Source organism: Microchirus variegatus (genome assembly GCF_963457635.1).
Source record: "Microchirus variegatus genome assembly, chromosome: 8".
In the NCBI taxonomy this organism is placed as follows: domain Eukaryota; kingdom Metazoa; phylum Chordata; class Actinopteri; order Pleuronectiformes; family Soleidae; genus Microchirus; species Microchirus variegatus.
In genome coordinates, this window is record NC_139809.1 from 28,984,002 (window position 1) to 29,009,058 (window position 25,057).

The 25,057-nt window shown below is 40.0% G+C and overlaps 1 protein-coding gene across 1 annotated transcript in view; it reads left to right on the top strand.

Moving 5' to 3' along the window:
• LOC310931202 (UPF0606 protein KIAA1549L-like) overlaps window positions 1-25,057 on the top strand; it is a gene marked incomplete at both ends in the record, with an annotated part of 82,101 nt that overhangs the window by 32,951 nt on the left and 24,093 nt on the right. The window contains 7 exons of the mRNA XM_083894312.1: window positions 1,506-1,639; window positions 3,775-3,943; window positions 4,832-4,891; window positions 6,775-6,935; window positions 10,275-10,446; window positions 12,652-12,812; window positions 14,435-14,470. Of these exons, the coding sequence (XP_083750438.1) occupies window positions 1,506-1,639; window positions 3,775-3,943; window positions 4,832-4,891; window positions 6,775-6,935; window positions 10,275-10,446; window positions 12,652-12,812; window positions 14,435-14,470 (893 nt within the window). The remainder of the gene's footprint in view (window positions 1-1,505; window positions 1,640-3,774; window positions 3,944-4,831; window positions 4,892-6,774; window positions 6,936-10,274; window positions 10,447-12,651; window positions 12,813-14,434; window positions 14,471-25,057) is intronic.

Genomic DNA, 25,057 nt, shown 5'->3' on the forward strand with positions numbered 1-25,057 from the left:
AGAGGACGGAGACAACACTAATAAGTTCCCGTGTAATCTTCTGATGGACTCAATATTGTTCCCGCTGATCCTCCCGGTGTGGAGCTGTGACGCTGACCGGACTGACAACTCTTTTTTTTTTTTCTCCGGCTTGTTTTCATCCCAGATAGTGGTGATAATCCTCTTTCTGTGTCTGCCCAGGTTTATCTATCACACAGAAATCCACCCAGAGCGCTTTGCTTTCTTTAATACCTTAACAATCCAATCCCCCAGATAATAGATTCCACTTTGATGAAGTAGATTCTTGCCGAGTTTCTAAATCATTCCCGCTCCTGCTGCTCCGCCTCGGCTCTGACGTCAGGTAACGGCTGATAGGACTCTGGCTGTGGTTAAGCTAACCTGGTTAGCGTTAGCCTTGAACGGGATAAACACAGGTCTCAAACTGCCGGCCTGTGGACCACATGCGGCTCAACCAACTGGTCTAATGAAAACTCTAGGGACAGAAAGCGCCCTCTAGGGACAGGGTGGAAAATTGAAGAAGAGTGAAGTTTTGCGTTCCCTCACATAGCTTTTGCATTTTCTTGCAAAAAAGTTTGCATTCCCTCTCTATAACTTTGTGTTTTTGCTATAAACTTTTGTGTCCCCCTCGCAAAAGTTACGTTCTTTCATAAAAACCTGTGCGTTCCCTCGTAAAACTTTTGCGTTTTTGCTATAACTTTTTGCATTCCCTCAAAAAACTTTTACGCTCCATCACTTTAACGTTTGCGTTCCCCCGTGATAACTCCCTTGCAAAAAGTTTGCGTTCCCTCTCTATAACTTTTGCGTTCCCCTCACAAAACGTTTGCGTTTTTTTGCTATAACTTTTGCGTTTTTGCTATAACTTTTTGCATTCCCTTTAAAAAACGTTTACGCTCCATCACTTTAATGTTTGCGTTCCGCCGTGATAACGCCCTTGCAAAAAAGTTTGCGTTCCCACTCTATAACTTTTGCGTTCCCTCATAAAAACGTTTGCGTTTTTTGCAATAACTTTGCGTTTTTGCTATAACTTTTGCGTTTTTGCTATAACTTTTGCACTCCATCACTTTAAGTTCACTCACTATAACTTTTGTGTCTTTTGCTATAAAATTTACGTTCATTCATATTTGCGTTCAGTTGCAGTATTTTCGTTTTGCACTTTTTTACTTTTGCATTAAATTGGTTATAGACTTGACATTAAATTGCACAATTATACTTTCATGTATATTTTACAGCTCGGAAGAGTGAGAAATACATAATTTTTAGAGATGATATGGCGTAAAAAGGGCTTTTATGACAAAACGAATGTCAGATAATTACGTAATCTAGTTTTTTTTTCTGCTGGGTTAAAGTTATAGAAACCAGTGCATGAGCAGAAAATTACCAACATTTGAATATTCAACTTTTCTTTAATGTTATTGATATAAATGACATTGCTGTGTTGTGACGTGTAGAGCAGAACAGAACAGAACAGAACCCTCTAACGTCCACACGTCCACTCTGATCCACAGTGCTGAGGTTCGTGGGCCCCACAGACAACATCTACTCCTGCAGCTTCGTCCAGATGTTGGAGCACAGACTCGGGAACGCCTTCGACGAAGCTCAGGACAAAGTGCTGGAGACGTACAACAGGCTCGCCGTGGAGGTAACTGCACCATCTTTTATTTTTGTAATCCAGTAGCTATTCTTAGTGCGGCGCTCACACACACAGCCAAAGTGTGTCATACTTGCACAGGGTGTATGCTAATCAGGCTAGCATGACTAATCGAGCTCCTGGAAGCTTAAACGTTATGTACATTTCCTGATTATATCTTCTTATAGTTCTTATTTAAGTATCTTCTTCTGACTTTTTGACCCAGTGTGCGATCTAAAAAATGATTGGTACGATCCATGTCCTTTGGAAGTCAGGAAAACGATTAAAAATATGGCACATATCGTGATTTTTAACCACATAACAAAAGGCTGAAATATTAAAATATACACCTGCTTTACTCTACGATCTCCTAAGATCACGTTTCATGCTTTGCCTTCTCAGTTAAGCACCTTTTGTGCTGTGTGCTGTACAGCTAATCAGGCTAGCATGGCTAATCGAGCTCCAGGAAGCTTCGCGCGGTACAACTTTCAAAACGACATGTACATTTCCTGATAATATTTCTGCTCAGTTTTTATTTCTTATCTTATTGAAGTATATTTTTTTACACCTTTTGACCCAGTGTGAGATCTAAAAAACATGAAAAATTATTGGTATGATCCATGTTCTTTGGAAGTCGGATTCTGGTGATTCTCATACACAACGCCGGAAAGGAATACAATGACGAATATGGCACATATTGTGATTTTTAACCACAGAACAAAAGGCTTAAATATTAAAATATACACCTGCTTTACTCTACGATCTCCTAAGATCACGTTTCCTGCTTTGCCTTCTCAGTTAAGCACCTTTTGTGCTGTGTGCGGTACAGCTAATCAGGCTAGCATGGCTAATCGAGCTCCAGGAAGCTTCGCGCGGTACAACTTTCAAAACGTCATGTACATTTCCTGATAATATTTCTGCTCAGTTTTTATTTCTTATCTTATTGAAGTATATTTTTTGACACCTTTTGACCAAGTGTGAGATCTAAAAAACATGAAAAATTATTGGTACGATCCGTGTTCTTCGGAAGTCGGACTCTGGTGACTCTCATACACAACGCTGGGAAGGAATACGATGACAAATATGACACGTGCAGTGAATTTTAGCCATATAACAAAAGGCTTAAATATTAAAATATACACCTGCTTTACTCTACGATCTCCTAAGTTCATGTTTCCTGCTCTGCTTCTCAGTTAAGCAGCTTTTAAGCACACAGCACAGGGTGTATGCTAATCAGGCTAACATGGCAACATAATCGAGCTCCTGGAGGCTTAGCGCAGTACAACTTTTTAAATGTCATGTACATTTCCTGATAATATTTCTGCTCCGTTTTGGTTTCTTATCTTATTGAAGTATATTATGAAGTATATATGAAGTATATACCAAAGCCCGTATAGAAAATAAGCGTTTTTAGCTCACAGAAACCCTGTGTTTTATGCCCCTTAGGTGAATCTGAGCGAATGATTTCAAGCACCAAAGTCGTGAAATAACATATATCATAATATTTGAACGTTGTGACGGGAGGCAGCAGTGGATCGACGACTCGTGTGTGCTGTGTTGTAAAATCGCTGGTTGTCTCTATGGACTTTGGTGTGTGGTGGAGTGAGCTGGGTTGACATTACAAACCAGCGCAAACTATGGTTTCCTGTCTTAAAGAGGGCGTTAAAGACATCGTACGCTCATATAACCAGACTTTAAAACCACCTGTAATAGTCTTGAAAGGACCCATTCAGGCGCAGAGACCTCTTTTCATTTATCTTTCTTCACTTTTTCTGTCTCTATCTATCTGTCATGGTACAGTAAGTAAGCAGACACAGATATATGTGTATGGGGGTCCATTCATAATTCATCCTCTCAAATATTCATGCGAGAGGAGAAAAGACGACTCCTCGTATCTCGTACCATCATCCACTTCACTGCGGTGACTCAGTCCCAGGGTTTTTATTATAGGGAGAAAAACAGTGTTCAGTCATAGAGTCATCATGTGTCTGGACCTCCTGTCATACATCTTTTATGTGCAGCTCAGACATTTCCGTTATGATACCGTTATGTATTTACGTAAGAGTCACCTGCTTCCTGTTTGTGTGGTATTTTAAATATGAAAATCAGCCTTTAATTTAATCTCTTTTTGTGTGTGTTTTTTTCAGATCCAGAGTGTGTGGCAGGAGCCGGGTTCTCCCTCGGTCTCTCTGGTCTACGTGGTGAAGAACCAGGACTCGGTTCTAAACGGGACCATATCCAGCGGCCTCCTCAACCAGCTGACGGCGGAGCTGGTCGGCTACTTCCTGTTCTACCCGCCGCTCGTCATCGCTGAGCGTGAGTAAAGCAAAGCTCAATCTGCCTCTCCATTGGCAACTTTATGAACTCAGAAATGTTAAAACGATGATAATAAATGTAAAGAAACAAACAAAAAAACTGAATTCTGAGATTAAATATGTTTTTTTTCCTAAGAATTCTTTAATCTCAGAATTTTGACTTTAAATTTCATAATTTTGACTTTAATCTCAGAATGTTTACTTTAATTTCAGAATTTTTACTTTATTCTCAGAATTCTGACATTAATTTCAGAAAGTTGACTTTAATCTCAGAATTTTTTACTTTAATGTCACTAAATTTAATCTCAGAATTTCGAATTTAATGTCAAAATTTTTACTTTAATCGCAGAATTCTTTAATCTCAGAATTCTGATTTTATTCTCAGGATTTTTACTTTAATCTCAGATTTTTTACTTCAATCTCAGAATTCTAACTTTAATCTAATTTTGAGCGGCACATGAGAAAATATTTTTGGAAAGATTAATAAATAGTCATAAATTTGGAATTAAAGTAACAATTCTGAGAAAATCATGCGTTTTTTGTGATTTTTTTCTTCTTCTTTTCTTCAAAATTGTAACTTTAATCTCAGAATTGTAAAAGCCACATGAGAAAATGATTTTGGGAAGATTAATAAATCATTTAAACCACTCCTCAAAACTTACCCTTTTAAGATACATTTAACACTTATTTTTATGTGCCCCCCTTACTTTTTTGAAGGTAATTATCTCCGTTCTTGTGCTTTTAATGTGACACTAGCCCATTTTGACCACATGGGATCAGTCTGATTGTATCGTATTATATACAGAAGTAAATAATAAGGGAAAATAAGTACAAGATATGATGTAAATATCAGTGGAAAGTTTCTGGTGATACCATACTTTCTCTCCAGCCCTAGAATACCATAATCTGAACACGTCAGCGGCAACAAAGAGCTACTGGGTGATAACAGGTAAATTGCTCTTTACACACACACACACACACACACAGGATGAGCTGTAATCAGGACTCATATTGAGTGGACAAAACAGCCGTTAGTTAAACGCCCTGGTGCACACTGTTGTGCAATTCAGCAAAATATCTATATTGACTGTCTACATTTTTCCTCTGTGTGTGTGTGTGTGTGAGAGTGTGTGTGTCTGTGTGTGTGTGTGTGTGTGTCTGTGTGTGTGTGTGTGTGTGTGTGACTTCTGGGGAAAAAACCTATTGATGTATAATTCACAGCTTCTTGAGTGGGACAGAGGGAGAGATCACATCACATCACTGACGGCTGTGAATGATTTTGGTGTGTGTGTGTGAGAGAGAGAGAGAGAGAGAGAGAGAGAGAGAGAGAGAGAGAGAGAGAGAGAGAGAGAGAGAGAGAGAGAGAGAGAGAGAGAGAGAGAGAGAGAGAGAGAGAGAGAGAGAGAGAGAGAGAGAGAGAGAGAGAGAGAGAGAGAGAGAGAGAGAGAGAGAGAGAGTGTGTTGTCCACTGCCCCGTCTCACTTATAGCCCCCTTGTGTGAAATGTACTCAGGAGCGAGATTGATGCGTGTGTGTGTGTGTGCGCGCTTTTACTTGTATGTGTGGCTTTGTAAGGACCAAAAATGTGTAAATACGTCACAGTTCAAACTTAATTTTTGCTCATTTTTTAGGAACAAAAACAAAAGAAAAACACTCTTATTCTGCACAATTATTGCTGCTTTATATCACCACTAAAAATGTAATCACAACTTTGACTCAACAACACATAAGAAGACAACAAAAAAAAAAATACAAATTTAAAGCCTGAATATGTGACTTATAAAAACTAACACCCAGGATGTCCATATAAGGAGTTGTGTATTTATTGTTTTTTGTTAGATTTGGGTTAAGGGTCAGGGTTCGGCACTAAGTTGTGATGGTTAAGGTTAGGGTAAGTGATGGTTAAGGTTAGGGTAAGTGATGTCAATGAGGGTCCTCATTAGGAATTAAGGGCAAACATGTGTGTGTGTGTTCCAGGTATTACTCATGTTGTGGGGACCTAAATCTGTTTACACACTCACACTATGGGGACTTGTCTTCCTTATGGGGCCCAAAAAAATAAAGCCCCCCATAATGTACATTATTACACTTTAAGGTGAGTTGGGGCCAATTCCAATACCGGCCGACTATTGACAAAAGATCGTAAAATAAAAATAAATGTTACGCAACAATGACGTCAGTAATCCATAATATGGGCCTAAACTAAGATAATACAATGGTTTTCATCATTTTTATATCTATTAACAAAGAAAATACTTCATTTGTAGCGTACTCGTTTCGCTGCTTTCGGCGCCATCTTTGTTATGTCATAATGCAATGCATTCTGGGTAGCCCTTGCTCCCAAGGGTGGTCTCGGAAAATCTCAATATTGAGGGCGATACAGCCCTTAAACTCACCCCTCAACTTAATTTTTCTGAGAATCAGGACAGCACTTGCACTAGAGGGAGCTCATTTTTGAGATTGAGGGTTAAGCAAGGAATTGGAATTCACCCTAAGTCTCCACGACGTGGATGTAAGTCAATGTGATGTCCTCTGTAGTCATGGAAACCAGACTGAATGTCCTCCGCTTCACAAAAACACATGCGGAGGTGGTTTGAGGACATGTGGACTTAATCTGTCCTCAGGATGGATTAGAGACTCCTGTCCTCTGATCCACTGCAGCGACATAGTTATTTTGTTCTCACTTACTGAGCCCACTGTCTCTCTGTCTCTCGCAGACACACAGTTTAAGTATAACCTTTATTTCTTGGAATAGGTTTTTATCTTGGATTTAAATGCAAATTTGATTCTGCAAATGACTTATCTCACCCTTAAAACCCCTCTGTCCTCGCAGTGATCCAGGATGTGGACACGTCCTCTATGGAGGCCAACTACCAGAGCTTCGCCAGTCTCATGGAGCAGCGTCTGGCTGAGCTCTTCCTGGTCGCCGGCAGACAGGGTTCTCAGGCGGTGAGGTCGCGGCGAGCCACCACCGTGGGCGGATACACTGTGCAGGTACGGTGTTTCCAATTGTCCAAGAATGTCCAAATGAGTGAGTTCTTCTGCTTCCTTTTCCCCAAGATAACTCACTTTTCCATATCTAGCAGTCACTCAACCGTTTAGGCATCACGGTACTGCGATTGGGCGGTCGTTCTGCGGAAGTTGAGGTTCTACCGTAATGACAATTATACTGTATGGGTGCAAAAAAGCTCTATTTCTCTACTTTCTGGTGTCCATCCATCTTCTACCGCTATATCCTCTACAGATCGGCAGTCTGTTGTTTTTTAAATCTTCTAGATATATCACAAACGATCTACACTCTTAGAAATAAAAGTGCTAAGTAGAACCATATAAGGCTCTTCGGCTTGTCCTCATAGGAGAACCCTTTTTGGCTCCAGGTAGAACCTATTTATAAAGGTTCCAGTTCCACCAAGAACCCTTTTAAAAGCACTTTATTCAGGAAATGGGTTTAAAGGGTTCTCTTGATCCAAATGGTTCTTACTGGAACCATTAGTGTTACCAAGAACCCTTGAAAACCCCTTTCTTTGTGTAAGGGTTTTTCAGAAGCAAATGGTTCCAGGTAGAACCTCAGCCCTTGTAGAAGGGAACCCTTATTTCTAAGAGTGTAGGAGTTGCGGTAATGCCAAATCCTGTCGGCGACCTCCCAAACCTGAAACTTACTCAAGAAACTTAAAGCCTATTACTATTTTTGGAGTGGAAAACCAACCTAAACCTAAACCATGCTGCGCCAAGTCGTGGTGAGTTGAGGCGAGCTGGGACCATAGGTGGAAAAGGGCCAAATAGATTTGACTCAATTGACCCCACACCGCGGTTAATTCACTTGTAAACAGCAGAAAAGGGGTCAAAAGGTCAGAGGTAGACAAGCATGCATGGAATAAGCAAAAGAAAAAAAAGAAAAGTAATAATTAGTGCTGGGCACGCTAACGTTAATGTAATGTTATCGCACGATGCGTTTCCATAACGACTGACTAGAAAAAAGACACGCGTGACGTCATGTTCACGTGCTGCGGCACTGTTTACCAGTTAGCTCCGTTTGCTGCGTAAGCTCCTTTAGCGCCATTAGCACGCCTACAGTAGAACTGGAGCGGTCTGTTTTATTAAACGAAAAGAGCAGCGCTACAAATAACTAGCGTACCTGTGTACTGCGTTTAGCGTTACTTTAGAGACTAATTTTAACAACTGGGAGTCACGTAAACATGACGTCAATCACGTCTTTTTCTGGTCAGTCGTCATGGAAACATGTCCAGGCACCGTTTACCAGTTAGCACCGTTAGCTCCTTTAGTGCCGTTAGCGTGCCTACAGTCGAACTGGAGTGGTCTGTTTATTAATGGAAAAGAGCAGCGCTACAAATAACTAGCGTACCTGTGTACTGCGTATGTGTGCCTCTGTTTTTAAAGTTTAACGTTACTTTAGTGACTCATTTTAACAATCGTGAGTCACGTAAACATGACGTCACGCGCGTTATGCGCTAATGTGCGCCAACGTTGTAGCCGTTGACGCGTTAACGTATAGTAAAAATATGAATTATCCAACACCAAATGATAGATTATGTCACTCCCACTTTCTGGGCGTGAGTTTTATTTGAAGTGACGACAACATCCTCGTCTTGTGACCTCTCATATTCTTGTTTAAATTAAGACAAACGTTTACTTCTTCCTCTGATATAATACGAGGTCACAGACGACCAGTTTTATGTTCTGCAGAGATGGAAGATAGAGTAGAAATCATCCAACCATTTAATAACACAGATGTCCTGTCTTTCATTTTTTTTTATATGACAAAATCAAATTAGCAGTCTTGATTAAATCGAGTGATGCGTCCGCCGAATTGAAATGAGATGTTTGATGTGTGATGAAGGGGAAATTGAGATTTCAAGTGACTCAAGTTTATTTTTTTCCTTGAGCGTCTTATCCCCCGAGCGCAGCGAATCACTCACTGTCGCGATCAAAGCGATTGAGCCAATTCAATCGGAGTTTTTGATCGGGGGAGGGGCAGTTTTTTTTTTTAAATAGCTAAAGGACGTTGTGTTTTATGTGTCGATGAATATCTTGCGCTGATGATCTTTATATTTTTATGAACTACTGGAACTCGAAAAGTTTGTTTTGGACCAAATAAAAATGAACATGTTCCTTGAACTTACCGTGTACATGTTGTGAATTGGCGCAGTCAAAATCAAATATCATTGAAATTGGATTGAATACACGACATCACAACAAAAAATTCTCCAAATTTAGTAAAAACTAGAGGGGTGATAGCCGACTACTACTAATGCTCCGCCTGAGTCCATGCGCCCACATTTTTATGCCAATTTTAAAGCAGAATTTGCATAGGCAATGAAAGCCACTTTGGACATGTGGTGTGCAGCGGTGACCTTGGAAATAGGTTGAGGTCACCGATCTTCGAACTTGTTCAAGATACTTGTAAGAGGCATCCACAGTGCCAGTTTGGCAGCAATACAATAAATATTTGTCAAGTTATCGCGTTGACAAGCTTGAAAAGTGCCGGTTTTGGCTATTTTCCAAGTTACAAGTGCAGCTGTGACCTTGGAAAGTAGGTCAAGGTCACCTATCTTCGAACTTGTCCAAGATACTTGTAAGAGGCATGGACAGTGCCAGTTTGACATCAATATGTTGAATATTTGTCAAGTTATCGTGTTGACAAGCTCGTAAAGTGCCGTTTACACATTTCTCACATTTCCCCGCAAAAAAAACGCGTAAAAATTCACGAAAAAGTTTTTGGGATAAAACGAAAAAAATGCCTGGAGATATTCACCCACTAAACAACCCTGCAAAATGTGAAGGACGTACGCGCACAGGAAGGTATTCATTTTAGTCCGGACGGACGGAACGGTGCGAACGCTATATGCTCCGCGTCGCTCGTCGAGCGCGGAGCATAAAAACATTCAATTGAAAACCCAAAGATGAAACGAGTGAATAGATTTTGGCGGCGGACGGTGAAAGGTTAACCTTGTGAATGTGATGTCTCACAAACACCTCTCACATTCAGCACAAATGTTCACTTGGACGTTTTTATCAACGTGATATATTAAGATGACCATGAATATGATTACATTTGGGGTTAAAATTGTCTGTATTATGCGACCTAAATACCCATTAAAATTTGACACACATAGACTCACAGATTCCCTATGCTCTGCTGCTATATACACACTCACGCTCCCTCAGTCAGGTCTGTTTTCAGATGACAAAGATGTTACATCAACAAAGACCAAGCAGAGGTCGAATAATAATAATAACATTATCAACAACCAAAGTCACTAAAATTTACAGACTGGGATTATAATTTGTATTTTTATTCAACTTTTCTCCCAGATGGTTAGCATGCGCCGGCTACCTGGTCCCAAGAACCCGGCAGAGATGACGTACTACGTCCAGCGGAACGGAGCGCCGATCTCCGGGACCATGGCTGCTAAGACCCTCAGCAGTCTGGACTCCCAGACCATGGCTCTGACTCTGGGATACTTTGTACAAGTGCAGGCTGAACGTAAGCTTCTCATCCACCCGTACCACTGTCCTGCTGTGTTTAATCGCATTATCTTACATCTTGTGAGAGATAAACAGGGTTTGTGTGATTTAAAAAAAGGAAAAGTATATTAAATTCAGGTTGTATTCGCATTTTATGTCTTAATTTGGTCCGAAAATGTCGACCAAACCTGGAAATGATGATGTTCTCAAATGTCTTGTTTTGTCCACAAACCAAAATCATTCAGTTTGAATGATTTCTTTGTTATACGAAGCAAAGAAACCAGAAAAGATTCATGTTTAAGTTTAGCTTGTTTCAATTTTTGGGAACAAAACACTCAAACTCATTGATCCATTGTCAAAATAGCATGACAATTAATTTAGTTATCAATTAATAATCGATGAATCATTGCAGCCCTGCTCAGTTAGCACCATTAGCACATAGCCACAACACTTTCTGTGTCTTTGCCTTCCTTAATATTAATATGGATTCAAATAACAGAAGTCAACAAATAACTTAAAAAACTTAAAAAAAAACTCTAACTAATTAAGTAATAATTAGGTAGCTGTTGAGGTGCTAGCAGGTTGATGTTTGTGAGCTTCAGTTAGAGCAGGCTAGCTGCTCTCTGATAGTTCTTGCTCTGCTGCTAAGCTAGGCTAAGCTTAACCTAAGAGAGGTTAAGGTAGCGGTTGTTGTTTTTTTTAAATGTTTTTTTTGCATATTTACTCACATATGGCAGTTTTATTTACACTGTGGGTTTGTGTAAGTAATAATTAGTTAGCTGTTGAGGTGCTAGCAGGTTGATTTTTGTGAGCTTCAGTTAGAGCAGGCTACCTGCTCTCTGTTAGTTCTTGCTCTGCTGTTAAGTTAGGCTAAGCTAACCTAAGAGAGGTTAAGCTAGCAGTTGGTGGAAATGTAAATAATTTTTTGCGTATTTACTGACATATTTAAGTTTCCTTTACACTGTGGGTTTGTGTAAGTAATAATTAGTTAGCTGCTAGCAGGTTGATTTTTGTTGGCTTCAGCCACGCTACTCTGTTAGTTCTTGCCTTGCTGCTAAACTAGGCTAAGCTACACGAAAATAGGTTAAGCTAGCTTTTTTTCTTCCATATTTACTCACATATTTACATATTTTCTCCTTTTTAAACATCTATCTATTGTGTACGTAGGTATTATATACGAACAGTCAGTTCACATGGCACATTTCTTATTCAGCAGCCATTATACAAACACACATGCACCACGCTGTCAGCGACTGCTCCCAGTTTAACTACTCTTTAGGCTTTATCTGCTGAAGTGAAGCATAGCTGTCTTGGCTTACAGTGACTTTCTTAAGCAGTCGGGTTTTCCATAAATTTCCATAAATTTCCATAATGCATCCAATAAAAGCTCTGGAATTCAAACGCAATTTCCAAAGGCAAAGATTATGTTTCCACATTGTTGAGACATTTGTGGCTGCATTTATTTTTTTGTTTTTGTTGCTTCTTTACTTTGGAGTAAATTATCTCGAACTGACTCATGCAGCTGGATTTTCTTTTTAAAGGAGAAAACAAAATGTTCCTCCTTTGACCCCATTTTGTCCCTCACATGTCCTGAGAATCTGTAATTACAAAAGTGGAAGGATCCAAACAACCCGAGCATCGGCCTTCACAGATCCACCACGCAGCACTCAGGCCCGCAAACTGAACGCAGTGTTCTCGTAACATTCATTTAGTTCACCTTTTATGTGCAGAGTGGAAAGAAACCGCATTAGACCTTATGATGAAAAACAAACACATCACACAAAATGTGACGGAGAAGCTGAAAGAAATGTGTTTTTAGCTTACGCACAAACAAGAAAACAAACAGCTAATCCATCCGAACCTACACAAGCTCTTGCAGCTGAGACTCTACTGACTGCAATGATTGGTAGACGGCGGTTGGTGGCGCCACATGTCAAAACATGATTTCAAAACATAAACATGATTTGCAGTCTGCAAAATATTTTTTTTAATGCAAATATTTTGTCTTTACTGTTGTTGTTGGTGAGTGCAGTTTGTTATATGAACATTATTCCTGAGTCTCTGTGACATATTAGGATGATTTTAAGGCCACTTGCTTTAGATTTATTACATAATGCACCTTTAATTAACATGTTATATCCTGTTTATTTTGTCAGAACTCTTCCTGGAGTGTTGAAAATGTCAGTTAGAAAGGTTAATAACCTGTATTTTCTGTATTTTGTAGCTGTGGTAAAGACGCCGCCCGGCAACCTGTGGATCATGGCTGTGCTGACGCCGCTCTTCCTGTTGATGGTGGTGATCGTCATGGTGGCGCTCATTGTGTGTAAGAGGAACCGAGTCATCTTCAAAACTGGCGCCTTCAGGTCCTTCAAATCGCGCTCCAAGGTAAAGACAAAACACAAGTTATATATATAAGTTTTCAGACTTAAACAGCGGCCAGTTAGTGCGGATCTGAGTTGTAAAAACAGCAAAAATTGAAAGTCAGATGTGAAAAAAACAACTTATCGTGGATGTAGTCTTTCAGTTTCTCCCAAATCATCTGCTGATTTTTGTTACGAAGGCTAAACTACATCCATACTAGGTACAAGGTTCTAGCAGGTGGATTTTTGGATTTTTGTTAGCTTCCGTTTGAGCAGTCTAGCTGCTCTCTGTTAATTATTGCCTTGTTGCTAAGCTAGGCTAAGCTAACCTAAGAGAGGTTAAGCTAGCAGTTGGTGGTTTTTCAAATATTTTTTTTTACTCACATATTTAAGTTTTCTTTACGCTGTGGGTTTGTGTAAGTGATAAAGTTAGCTGTTGTGGTGCTAGCAGGTGGATTATTGTTCATTTCAGTTAGCGCAGGCTAGCTGCTCTCTGTTAGCTCTTACCTAAGCTCCACTAAAATAGGCCAAACTAGCTTTTTTTTTGCATATTGTATCCAGACAAATGTTTTCAACTCTGCATTCATAGAGACAAATGTACAAATGTATATCACATGTATGCTAATGTAAACAGGAAGCTGTTTCCCCCTTACAGTTGTTCGCTAAGTTTCAGAAAGTATGACCAACGAGACACAGCCCCAGAGTTTTCAAACAATAATACGATTACGTAACGCGGTCCTGAATGTGTGACACGTCAAATCAATCGCGTTAAAGTTCCTTCCGGTCAGAAAATTGAACGCCGTCTGTGCGTCATGAGCTTTACTCATTTGTTTTTCGCAATCAGCCAACAGTGCGTGGTCAATGCTAATCACGCGCGGCGTGAAGGCTAATCGGCCGAGATGAACGGACAGAAGTGAACTCATTGTGCTGGAAATGAAACCTTTGGGGCGATGTTTAACAACTCCAGCATTCACTCAACGTCAGTTCATTTCAGAGACGTTAGCTCTGATACTAAATTCAAACCAGAAACAAAAGATAGTTTTAGAGGCTTTTCAGCTTCTTTTTAATCTATATATTCATGAATCCGCTGATAAACTGCTGCCTTCTATAAGGTTCATAAAAAGGTTGTATTTTTCGAGATTTGCCCTCCAAGTGAAAACCTTGCTTAGATTTGGGCAAAAGGTACAAACAGATGAATTTTCTGGAGGAGAAACTAAAAGTGAATGCAATCGTTTTTTTTGTGTGTGTAACCACAGCAGATATGTGGTTCTCAAGGTCGGAGCAGAAAATAAACTACGGTATAAATTGTGGACGGATGCACAAAAATGCCTTTCCCCTTGGGCTGCGTTAAAAGAAAAGTCTAAGAAAATGAATTGTTCCTCCTTACGAGTCTCGTCCCCGTGGCTCTTTAGTGGCTCAGAGCCCTCAAAAGACTATTTTATATCCTTTGTTTTCCCCTTGTCTTGATTCTAAAATATAGATTAAAATCCAATTTTTCCTTGTCAGACTTCGTGAAAAATGGCTCCCAGATCTCAGCGGTCAAATCTCAAGTGTGATTGTGTTATTGACGGGTGATGGATACGACAATTTAATGTTTTTTTTTAATTCTATTTATATCTACATTAACCTATCCTGCCCTCTGTTTAGACGTCATACCGGAGAGAAGGCAGTTACCACCACCAGGTATTCACTCACACACTGGTTGGCTGGGTTTTTCTTTGGTGTACGTTGCTGCCATTGTTTTTCGTTGTTGTTGTTGCTGCGTTGAATTTGTTTGCATGTGGCTTCTGTGCTGTCTCTTTGTACACGTGAGATCAATCAGTGCTTGTAAAATTCACACATTCCTAAGGACTGGACCGGACTAAATTAACAAGGAGTGGCTGATTTCTTAATAAGCGTGAAAACCAGCTCAATTCCAGACTAAGGAGGTCGTTTTTATTGTTGTAATTTGTGCTCATAAGCAAGAGGAACCTTGAGACTGTGCAAAATCAAACCAATCTATTTTTATTTTTGTAGAATCCATAAAAAAGTGACTCAGGCTCGTGTCATCAGCTCGTATTATCCACTGAGACGAAGAAGCCACTCTCTCACAACACAACATGGAGGCCAGCACCCTCCGCACTATAACTATAACCTAGTTCTGTTTCATATGACGGGCTTTACTGGATTATGTAAATGCACCAAAAGCAGAGCAGCAGTGAAAAAAACCCTGTCTCACAAAACGTCAACTTTATTTTTTATAGCACATTTAAAAACAACAATAACATAAAACAGTGAATCAGGATAAAACACCAAAAGAGTAACGTGGTAAAAAAAAAATATTGTTAGATCTATCCAATAAAACCACAAGTGGACCACACACGGTTCAATTTGACAAGGTACGATACCTTTTTTTTTTTTGCATTTCCATGAGAAATAGTACGAAAATAACGGACCCTAATCCTTCCGTTGTCAACACACACAAATTGGTAGGTAGTCTGGGCGGAGCTAGACCAGCTCCATCAACGAAAGTCAGCTCATTGGTTGACAGGAAACTGGTCAACAGTCTCGCGATTGGGCGTAAATATTCCATGGAAGTCAAGGCGAACGCTCCAAAGTCTACTCTCGTGACGTTACGATGTCACGCAAAATATAACGAAATACCATAAACGTATTACCAAACCAATCCGCAACATGTTGGAAACGCGGCAAAAGTGAGTCCTTCTTCTTCTAACAATAATTTCCGGCAGGCCAAAGGTGCAATACTGCCCTCAACAGTTCAAGGGTGAATTCCAATTCCTTGCTTAACCCTCAATCTTAACCCTCAATCTCAAAAATGTGCGCTCCCTCTAGTGCAAGTGCTGTCCCGATTCTCAGAAAAATTAAGTTGAGGGGTAAGTTTAATGGCTGTATCGCCCTCAATATTGAGATTTTCCGAGACCACCCTTGGGAGCAAGGGCTACCCAGAATGCATTGCGTGTTTTCACATAAGAAAATAGAGATATAAAAATGATGAAAACCATTGTATTATCTTAGTTTAGGCCCATATTATGGATTACTGACGTCATTGTTGAGTAACATTTATTTTAATTTTACGATCTTTTGTCAATAGCCGGCCGGTGCGCACACGCGATCGTTTGCTATGGTTTACTTTTCAATAAGCCGTGGTGTGTGGTAACTGTCAGCTGAATATGTCCGTGGTTGTGGTATTTATATGAGTATCATCTTATAACTAACTGACAACCTAATAATTTGACTGACAAACGGATCATAATAAATAATCCTGACGTAAATGTGTTCTTCTTCTTCTTCTTTTTTGGAGTTGACAGACTGGACGCAGCTTTCGCGTTATTCTGCCCCCTACAGTCTGAAGACGTATCTGCATTTAAGGGGTGTCCCATTTCTAAGTGACAAAATAACCCTCAACACTTGGTTTTGAGGGCCAGTTAAGATTAAGGGTTGAGCTTGAGGGTTAAGATAGGAATTGGAATTGGCCCCAAATGTCTCCACAGTTCCTCGTCTAAGAGCGTCTTGTTAGTTGATCTGATGACCTCAGACGGTGCCAGTCCGTTAAAAAGCTTTAAAAACCAACAACAAACATTTTCAAATCAATCGATGTGCTCCGTCTTCTCACTAATACAGTATGAGACACCTGAAGCCTCTCAGATTATTTAGATTTTCGAAGGATCGACCAATGTGAGGTGAATTTTAAGGTTGTGGCACCACGTCCATCCACAGTTCTACACCAGACATTGTTAGAACATGGCGTTTTTCTTCTTCTACATATAAACGTCTTATCACGAGTTTATAAAACTTTATTTTTAAGTAATTATACACTTACACCAATGGATGACGTCAAGTGTCTATGTGTTAATATACATAAATGATCCCTCACTGTGCGTCGTTCTGACTTTGCCGCATCACATCATGATGTTTAACATTAGCATTTTCAGCTTCCAGGCGCTGAGATCCTGTTTGTTTTCAGAAACTCTATGTAAACATTTATAATGATACTTGTATGGTATTTTACGAGGCGGTGGGGATTAAATATTTAAAGAGTTCTTAAATATGAGACCTCACAAGTTGTGCCGCGAGGCTTCGATGCACAGCCGTGTGTTTATTGTTTTTACTCGCTCCCAAATCCTGAGCCGTGGCTTTAGTGAGCAAACATTGCAAAAAAAATTTCATACACTGTTTTAACATGCAGTAAATTGTAAATAACTGCCAGATATTGCAAGTTTTTCTCGAAAAAAAATGGGCAAAAACACACAAATCACAGGCAGCGATGTAGTGTGGTCTACTGTGGTGGGTAACAGCAGCACATGAACCTACAAAGAGAGTAAACACATAATGAATTTTATTATATTTAGCGTTTTTTAATGAAAACGACAGACATCTCAACTCTTTATTTGCAAAAACAAATTACATGAGTATAATTTCTGTCAAAAAACAGAGTTGATGTATGAATGCAAATAGTGGGTATACACCGTATACCTGTGTGTCACGTAGACTAGTGTTTCCCAACCCTGGTCCTCAGGGAACACTGCCCTGCCATGTTTTACATGTCGCCCTGCTCCAAAAACACATAACATTTAATAAAAATTTTTTTTTTTTTACAGAAGTTGAAACTTTTTTTGAAAACAAAGACACAAGTTGAAACATTACATTTTTGAAGAAAAAAAAAAAGACAAAAGTTGAAATGCAAAATTAAAAAAAAAGAAATTTGACAAAAGTTGAAAGTTGAATTATTTATATATATATATATGTATGTATATATATATATATATATATATATATATATGTATATATTGACAAAAGTTGAAAGATTAATTAAAAAAATATATATATATATTGACAAAAGTTGAAAGATTAATAAAAATATATATATATATATATATATATATATGTATATATATATATATATACAAAAGTTGAAACATTACAATTTTGAAAAAAAAATAATTAAAAAAGAAAATAAATGAATAAATGAAATATAACCTATAAACTAAATGTTTGATTTTTTTTTTTTTTTAAGTTTAAACATTCAATTATTTGAACAAAAAAAAAAAGACTAAAGTTATCTGGCTTGATGATGAGCTGACGATCCATTTGAGTCAGATGTTTTTGGAGCAGGGCAACATATAAAACATGGCAGGGAAGTGTTGCCTGAGGACCAGGGGTTGGGAAACACTGACGTAGACCACACCACTGGTCACTGGTCATTTTCTGACCCTTTAATGGTTAAAATAGGCCAAAAAAAAAAAGTAGAGACGAACATTTTGAAGCTTAGGTGTTCAAGGGTTAAAGTGCTGTATATGAATTTGAGTATGTCCTCACAGTCTGTATTGATGTAGTGGTCAGGCGTCCCAATACTTTTGTCCATATCGTGGACCTTCTCCATTTACAGAGGATGAATGCAGTGCCCTAAGAAGAATAACTGTGTGTGTGTGTGTGTGATCTGCGGGGCCTCCAGCTCACACTCCACTATCATCAGTCACCTCAGCGACAGCCAAAGCTGCCGATCAATACTCTGGTTTATATGAGGTGTGTCTAAGCTTTAAAGAGTGCGGATCACTCGACTCCACGTCGCTTCGCTTCATCCCTCAAAATGCCTTTTCTGCTCCCTCCTCTCGGCCGTGAGAAAACCCGTCAGAGTGGAAGGGATTCATTTTTCATTCTTAGGCCGTTCGATGGACGTCCAGTGGCAGCGAGTGCCATTTAAAGCTGCAGTAAGCAGTTTGAGTCCTTAGAAAAAGTGCACTCTAGCACCAGTGACTTTAAAATTTTGGTTATGATCCCGACTTTCTGTTTTGCCTTGCTGCATATTTTTAGTGGTCTGTCTTTGTGAACCGGAACCAATCAATTATTAATCGCTTAATAAATGTATTTTCATCAGTTTTTTTGCTTCTTATAACAAATAAATCATTAAAACGGAATAATGTTAGCTTTTTGGACAAAACCAAGCATTTGACAACAGTATAATTTAGAGGTTTGACAAGCAAACTCATGAAGCAAAGAACTCATCCATGGAGTCAATCTCCTGCTCTGAAGCCTCCAGAATCCCAATTTTTGGCCGACACAAGCTCAGAGGTGTTGATACCAGCTGTCAGTCGCACTCGTGTCCACTCATATGTGTCACACTTTATCGCCTATTTTCCTCTAGACGCTCATTTTATTGTAGACTTCCATTCAACTCTTCTCGACTCGGTTTAGCATCAGTGAAAAAAACAGTTCACAGTTCCTCGACGTAGCAAAAATGACACCGAAGCGGGCTGTGATCGGGTTGACGATCGCCGGCTTTCTGCAGTGCATGTCGCTAAATACGCCAGACTGAAGAAATTTCCTTTGCTAAATGTTGGAGGTTAACACACGTTTTCAGGGTCTTTTTAACGGCATTTTTCGATTTGATTCTTGTGTCGGACGTCGCGCTCACGACTCTTCCAGTGGCGAGGCTCTCTGACCAATCAGTGGCCACATTTTAGTATCGGACTATACATCGATAGTCTGCCGTTACAATCGATTTGCCTCGGGTGCACTGTGGAGTCGGTATGAGTGTTTTTAATGCCATGCTAACTTGTATCATTGACTTGCGCTAGCCAAAGCATCAGCGAACTCGGCAACTAGAAGAACTGAATCGGATCAGCTCACTTGGAACCTCGTCGGAGCACCAGGTTCTATCACTGAGAGTCTTGCTAGAACTGAAAAATGGAATATTGTATGTAGTGTTTTGTCTTATTCCATCAATCGTTGATTAGCCATTAGTGACTATGACCTAGCTTAGCTCCATGTTAAAGTGATAGTTTGGAATTTTGGACATAAGACCTATTTTCAACACAGATATGTACATCGATAGTCTGCCATTACAATCGATTTGCCTCGGGTGCACTGTGGAGTCGGTATGAGTGTTTTTAATGCCATGCTAACTTGTATCATTGACTTGCGCTAGCCATAGCATCAGCGAACTCGGCAACTAGAAGAACTGAGTGAAATTTCTTGAAAACGTCTCCATACGTCTCCATCACTCCATATTTGAGTTGGAAAATAGGTCTTATGTCCAAAATTCCGAACTATCCCTTTAATGTTAAATGTGCATTATGTGATAAATCTAAAGCAACTGGTCATAAAATCCTCCTAATGTGTCACACAGACTCAGGAATAATGTTCATATAACAAACTGAACTCACCAACTACCGCCGTCTACCAATTGTTGCAGTCAGTAGAGTCTCAGCTGCCGAGCAACCACCACGGGTTGCCAGTTACGTCAGAAAACGAAACCCAAAAGACCTCGGTATTTTTGAATTTGAATGTAGTAGCCGTTTTTGGCCACATTCTTACATATGGCGCCTTTAATAAATGTGTAAATGCCGCCATGAAATACTTCCATTTATCAGTTAACATATTCAGATTTGAGTGTCCCTTGCATCTCATCCCGTCCTGTTCCAGGAGCGTTTTAATCAGTCATACTGAAGTGAACTCCAGTCCGTCCTGCTGTGTCTTATTTTACTTTTTAAATGAACCCACTCTGCAGAGTAGCTTTTTTTTTCGTTTTGTCGCTCGAGGCTCTGGTGGTGCACTTCTACCACCACCACCACCGCCGCCGCCGCCCGGCCTGCTGGAGCTGAATTTAAATCAATACGGCCGCAGGGGGAATGGAGCATATCAGGTCCATCTGCTGCACCTCATCATAAGCCGCCGCTGCTGGCTGTTGCTACGAGTTAAAATTAGAGGAGGAACTTGTTTGATGGCGAGAGCGAAGGAAAATAAGGGTGAAGGATTTGGACGGTGCCGTCGTCTCTTAAGTAAGAGATATGACTGCATCACTATCTCAGGTCTTTGCCGCTTTACACCGTTCCTCTGCTCCTGTCCACACTGAAGCCCTCATGAGAACGAGCTGTGCACACGAGATTAAAGACGTTCCTTGGACTCTCACTGTTAGCGGACGCGGTCGAGGAGATGAAATCGTTATCGGCGAAGACGCGGACGAAGGAGACGGAGACGGATCTGGAGGTCGTGCAGTGAGAAATAATAACGTGCATGAAAATGTCAGGAGCGCTCTCAAGGTCACGCCCCCTCAGCGCTGTCGTTTCTGAGAATCCATACTGTCTGCGTGTGTGTGCGTGTGTGTGTGTGTCAGCCCCGTTACCCATCATCCACTGAGTGAGTCATCGTTTACTGTCAGTGTGTGTGTGTTTGTGTGTGTGTGTTTCAGTCTATAACCCCTGACACCATCGCTAATGTTTGCTTCTCAATAATCCATATGCATTATGGGTATTGTGTGCAAGTGGAGGGGTTATTTTTGGAACGGCGCATTTAAATCAACGCCTCCCTCGTAGCTCTCTGACACACACGCAGGTTCACACAGCTGTCCTGTTGAGGACATGCATTGACAACAAAGTGGTATCTCTTTAACTTTAACCCTAATCCTAACCCTAACTCAAATATTAGCCCAAAATATGAGGTTCTGCCTCATTAGGACCAGGTTTTGGCGACTACTGTTCTTTACAAGGTCTTTAAAACTACTGTGGGAAACTTGTAAATATAAACAAATGTCTATATTACATCCAAACCATTGTCAAATGACTTCACACAATGCTGCTCCTTATGAGTCAGTATAACAGTGTTTAGATCCCATACTGCACACAGGAAGTGATTCATTTTTATGTCAAGAAAGATGGAGGCAACAGCAACATTGAGCTAGTAAAGCGAGACGACGGCAAACAGGTTGTAAGTTTGAGTGAAAACACAACGAAGTGTGCCCACGACTAACCCTAACCCTACTACTGGGCTAACGCTAACCCCTTGGACCGAACCACCATCACTACACTGGATCAGTAGGCCTGTGCAACAGAATTGCAGCCTCCTAACCTCTAACCCCAAACCCAACCCCAACCCTAACCCGAAAACTAGGTTTTAACCCCCCCGAAAAGCCCTTTAAATTAGTGAGAACCAGTCAAAATGTCCTCACTCCCTATGGGGGATCCTCAGAATTTGACTTGGAGATGCCTGCCCTGTAAGCCCTTACCTTACCTTAACTTTAACCATCACAACGAAATGATGAAACCCAATTCTAACCCTTACCCTAAAACCAGGTCTTAACCCCCTGAAAAGCCCCAATTAGATTTAACCTCCATAAGGACTACTGATCCTGAGATGAATAAATGTTAATGTCAAGACAGATGGAGGCATCAGCAACATTGAGCTAGTAAAGCTAGACGACAGCAAACAGGTTGAAGTTTGAGTAAAAAACACAACAAAGTGCGTCCACAAAAACTTTCACAAGGGAATTCTACTGCTAAAAAAAAACTCTGCTGCTGTATACACACAAACACTCCCTATCAGATCTAACAGTTTTACAGAGGCGGGGTCAGTTTTCAGGTCATTTGAGTTGGAGGCCCCTGCCCTGTAGGCCCTTACCTTACCTTAACTTTAACCATCACAACTAAATGCCTAAACACAATTCTAACCCTAACCCTAATCCTAAAACCAGGTCTACCCTAAAAGCCCTTTAAATTAGTGAGAATTAGTCAAAATGTCCTCAATCCCTATGTTTTATACATTTTTTGGTCCTCACAAGTGTTATCCCCAACCTCAAACCATAACTACAATTCAAGTCTTACCCTGGATTTCCACTGGACGCGGAACGGCCGCGGAACGGCAGCGGCGCGGTCGCCGTTGCAAATCGCTTCCATTCTAATCAATGAGAGCATTCCCACCGGCCGCGCTGCGGAGCGTCTCAACAGCGGCCCAGAAGCGGCTCGCCGCGCCGCAGCGCTATCGATAGGAATCAGTTCTATTTTTTCCGTTGCCGCTGCTGAACCTCGTAAATTTCAACGAAGCAGATCGCACCAGACAGGAAAAGCGACACAGAATCAAAGTAAAACATTTCCGCCCCCCTTTCAAAATAAAACACAATACGCAGTAATATCGCCTGTCACAACTTCACATCAACATTACGTCGTCACTGGTGCTGCCAGGTAAACAGTCAATTAATCAGAGCGTCTCGGAGAGTCATAATGTACGACGAGAGACTGATTGTTGAAGTGGAGAAACATAAAATCATTTATGACACCAGATCAACAGTTCTTCCACGTCGGAGAGTGAAAAGAAGCTGTGTTGTTGTTGTTTACTTTATACACACAGTCTATCGCTGGATCTCGCGAACTCGCGTCCGTTCGAGATTATCGCGCGATCTTCCGTGAATACCGCCGGCTCCCAAGGCTCCGCGCCGCTGCCGTAACGCGCCCGGTGGGGATTGACGCTGGGGAGAGGACGAAGCAGAACCGCGCCGCTGCCGTTCCGCGGCCGTTCCGCGTCCAGTGGAAATCCAGGGTTAGTCCTAAAGCTCCTCAGAATTGGAGTTGGAGACCCCTGCCCTGTAGGCCCTTACCTTACCTTAACTTTAACCATCACAACTAAATGCTTAAACCCAATTCTAACCCTTACCCTAACCCTAAAACCAGGTCTTAACTCCCCAAAAAAGAGCCCTTTAAATTAGTGAGAACCAGTCAAAATATCCTCACTCCCTATGGCTTATACATTCTTTGGTCCTCACAAGTGTTATCCCCAACCTCAACCATAACTACAATCCAAATTTTGGCCCTAAATTTCCTCAGAATTTGAGTTGGAGACCCCTGCCCTGTAGGCCCTTACCTTACCTTAACTTTAACCATCACAACTAAATGCCTCAACCCAATTCTTTGGTCCTCACAAGTGTTATCCCCAACCTCAAACCATTTCTACAAACCAAATCTCAGAAATGAGGTTTTGCCTCATTAGGACCAGGTTTTAGCCTCCATGAGGGACTTCTGGTCCTGACAGGGGTCAGTGTTTATGCCAGAAAAAAAAGGTCCCAAAGAGGGAACAAATACAAACCCGTTTCTGAATGTCTATGTTACGCCGACGACTCTGCGGTGTGTATGACTGATGGATTATTAACGGCGTCGTCAGCTGGATGCCCTCACGCTGCCTCACCTCACATACTCTCTGGATTCAGCACGCATCATCAAATGCATTAGGCGTCCCACTTTAGAGACGCTTTAAATAGAAAGAGAGAGAGAGATGAGATGGGATGGGAACCCAAAAAAAATAAAGAAATAAATACAAAATTCAGGGTTTTCGTTTTGCTTTGTTGTGTAACCTTAAAAAGGGTCTTTCTCTCCCCCGTCCTCCCGTTCTGTAAACTAAAAAGTCACTTAGCGATAGACGGAGAACTTGTTCGGGCCTCTGAGAGTTTTAGCAAAATCCATTTTCTTCTGCTTTTTTTTAAATGTTCTGTCTCTTTATGCCAAGAACTCTGACGTCAAAGTGAATCAAGCTTCATTTAGTTTTAACGAGGGAGCGTCGTGCTGTTAATACGTGAACAAAAGTATTGATGCGATGACTTTTAAAACAGCTAATGGTTTCATTTATCAAGCGTAGGTTTATTTATCATCATCTCTCAGATGCTGTGCCAGTCGATGCTTTATTAAACTTAATTTATTTACATTTTAATGGAATCGCACACAAGAAACTTACACTTTCATCAACATTGTCTTGCATCAAACAAAAAAACAAAACACGACAGAAACACATAGTTACCACAATAACACAATTGGAGACGTTAAAATTGACCACACAATACAATCACAGGAGAATAAATAGAGAAAAGAGAATATTTGGATTCAAATAATTTAGATTAAAAGTACCTAATCTCTTCAGCATGTAAAAATTGTATATTTGTATGGTCATTTTAAATTAAAATTAAATGAATGTAAAAAAATAATAATATAACTTTAAGTTACCAAAAATAAGTGACTTCGCTTTTGTTCAATTTCAATTTCTTTAATGAAAAAGTCAAAATTGTGATTTCATATCTCATAATTCACACTAAATAGCTAATTTTTTTATTAAGTTTAAGAGTTTCTTTAACTTTTTTGCACCCCCTTAATTCAATATGGACATAAAGGAATAACAAATATCATAATTATATTTTTTTAATTAAAATATCCCTTAATAAAGGAATGATGAAAAGAAAATAAGATTTGCAAGACTAATAATTACACACATATTATATAGGGACTTCAAGAATGTATGTATATTTTGCACTATATACTTTTAAACCTATATAAAACATACACACATCTTCAATCCACATAAAATATCAAACACACAAAAAGACACAAAATGTAATATACCGTATACATATATATATATATATATATATATATATATATATGTATATATATAATAATCATCCTGTGTAAGGAAAGTATATCTGTGTGTTTCTCTGTGGTTAGTTTTGATCGTGTTATT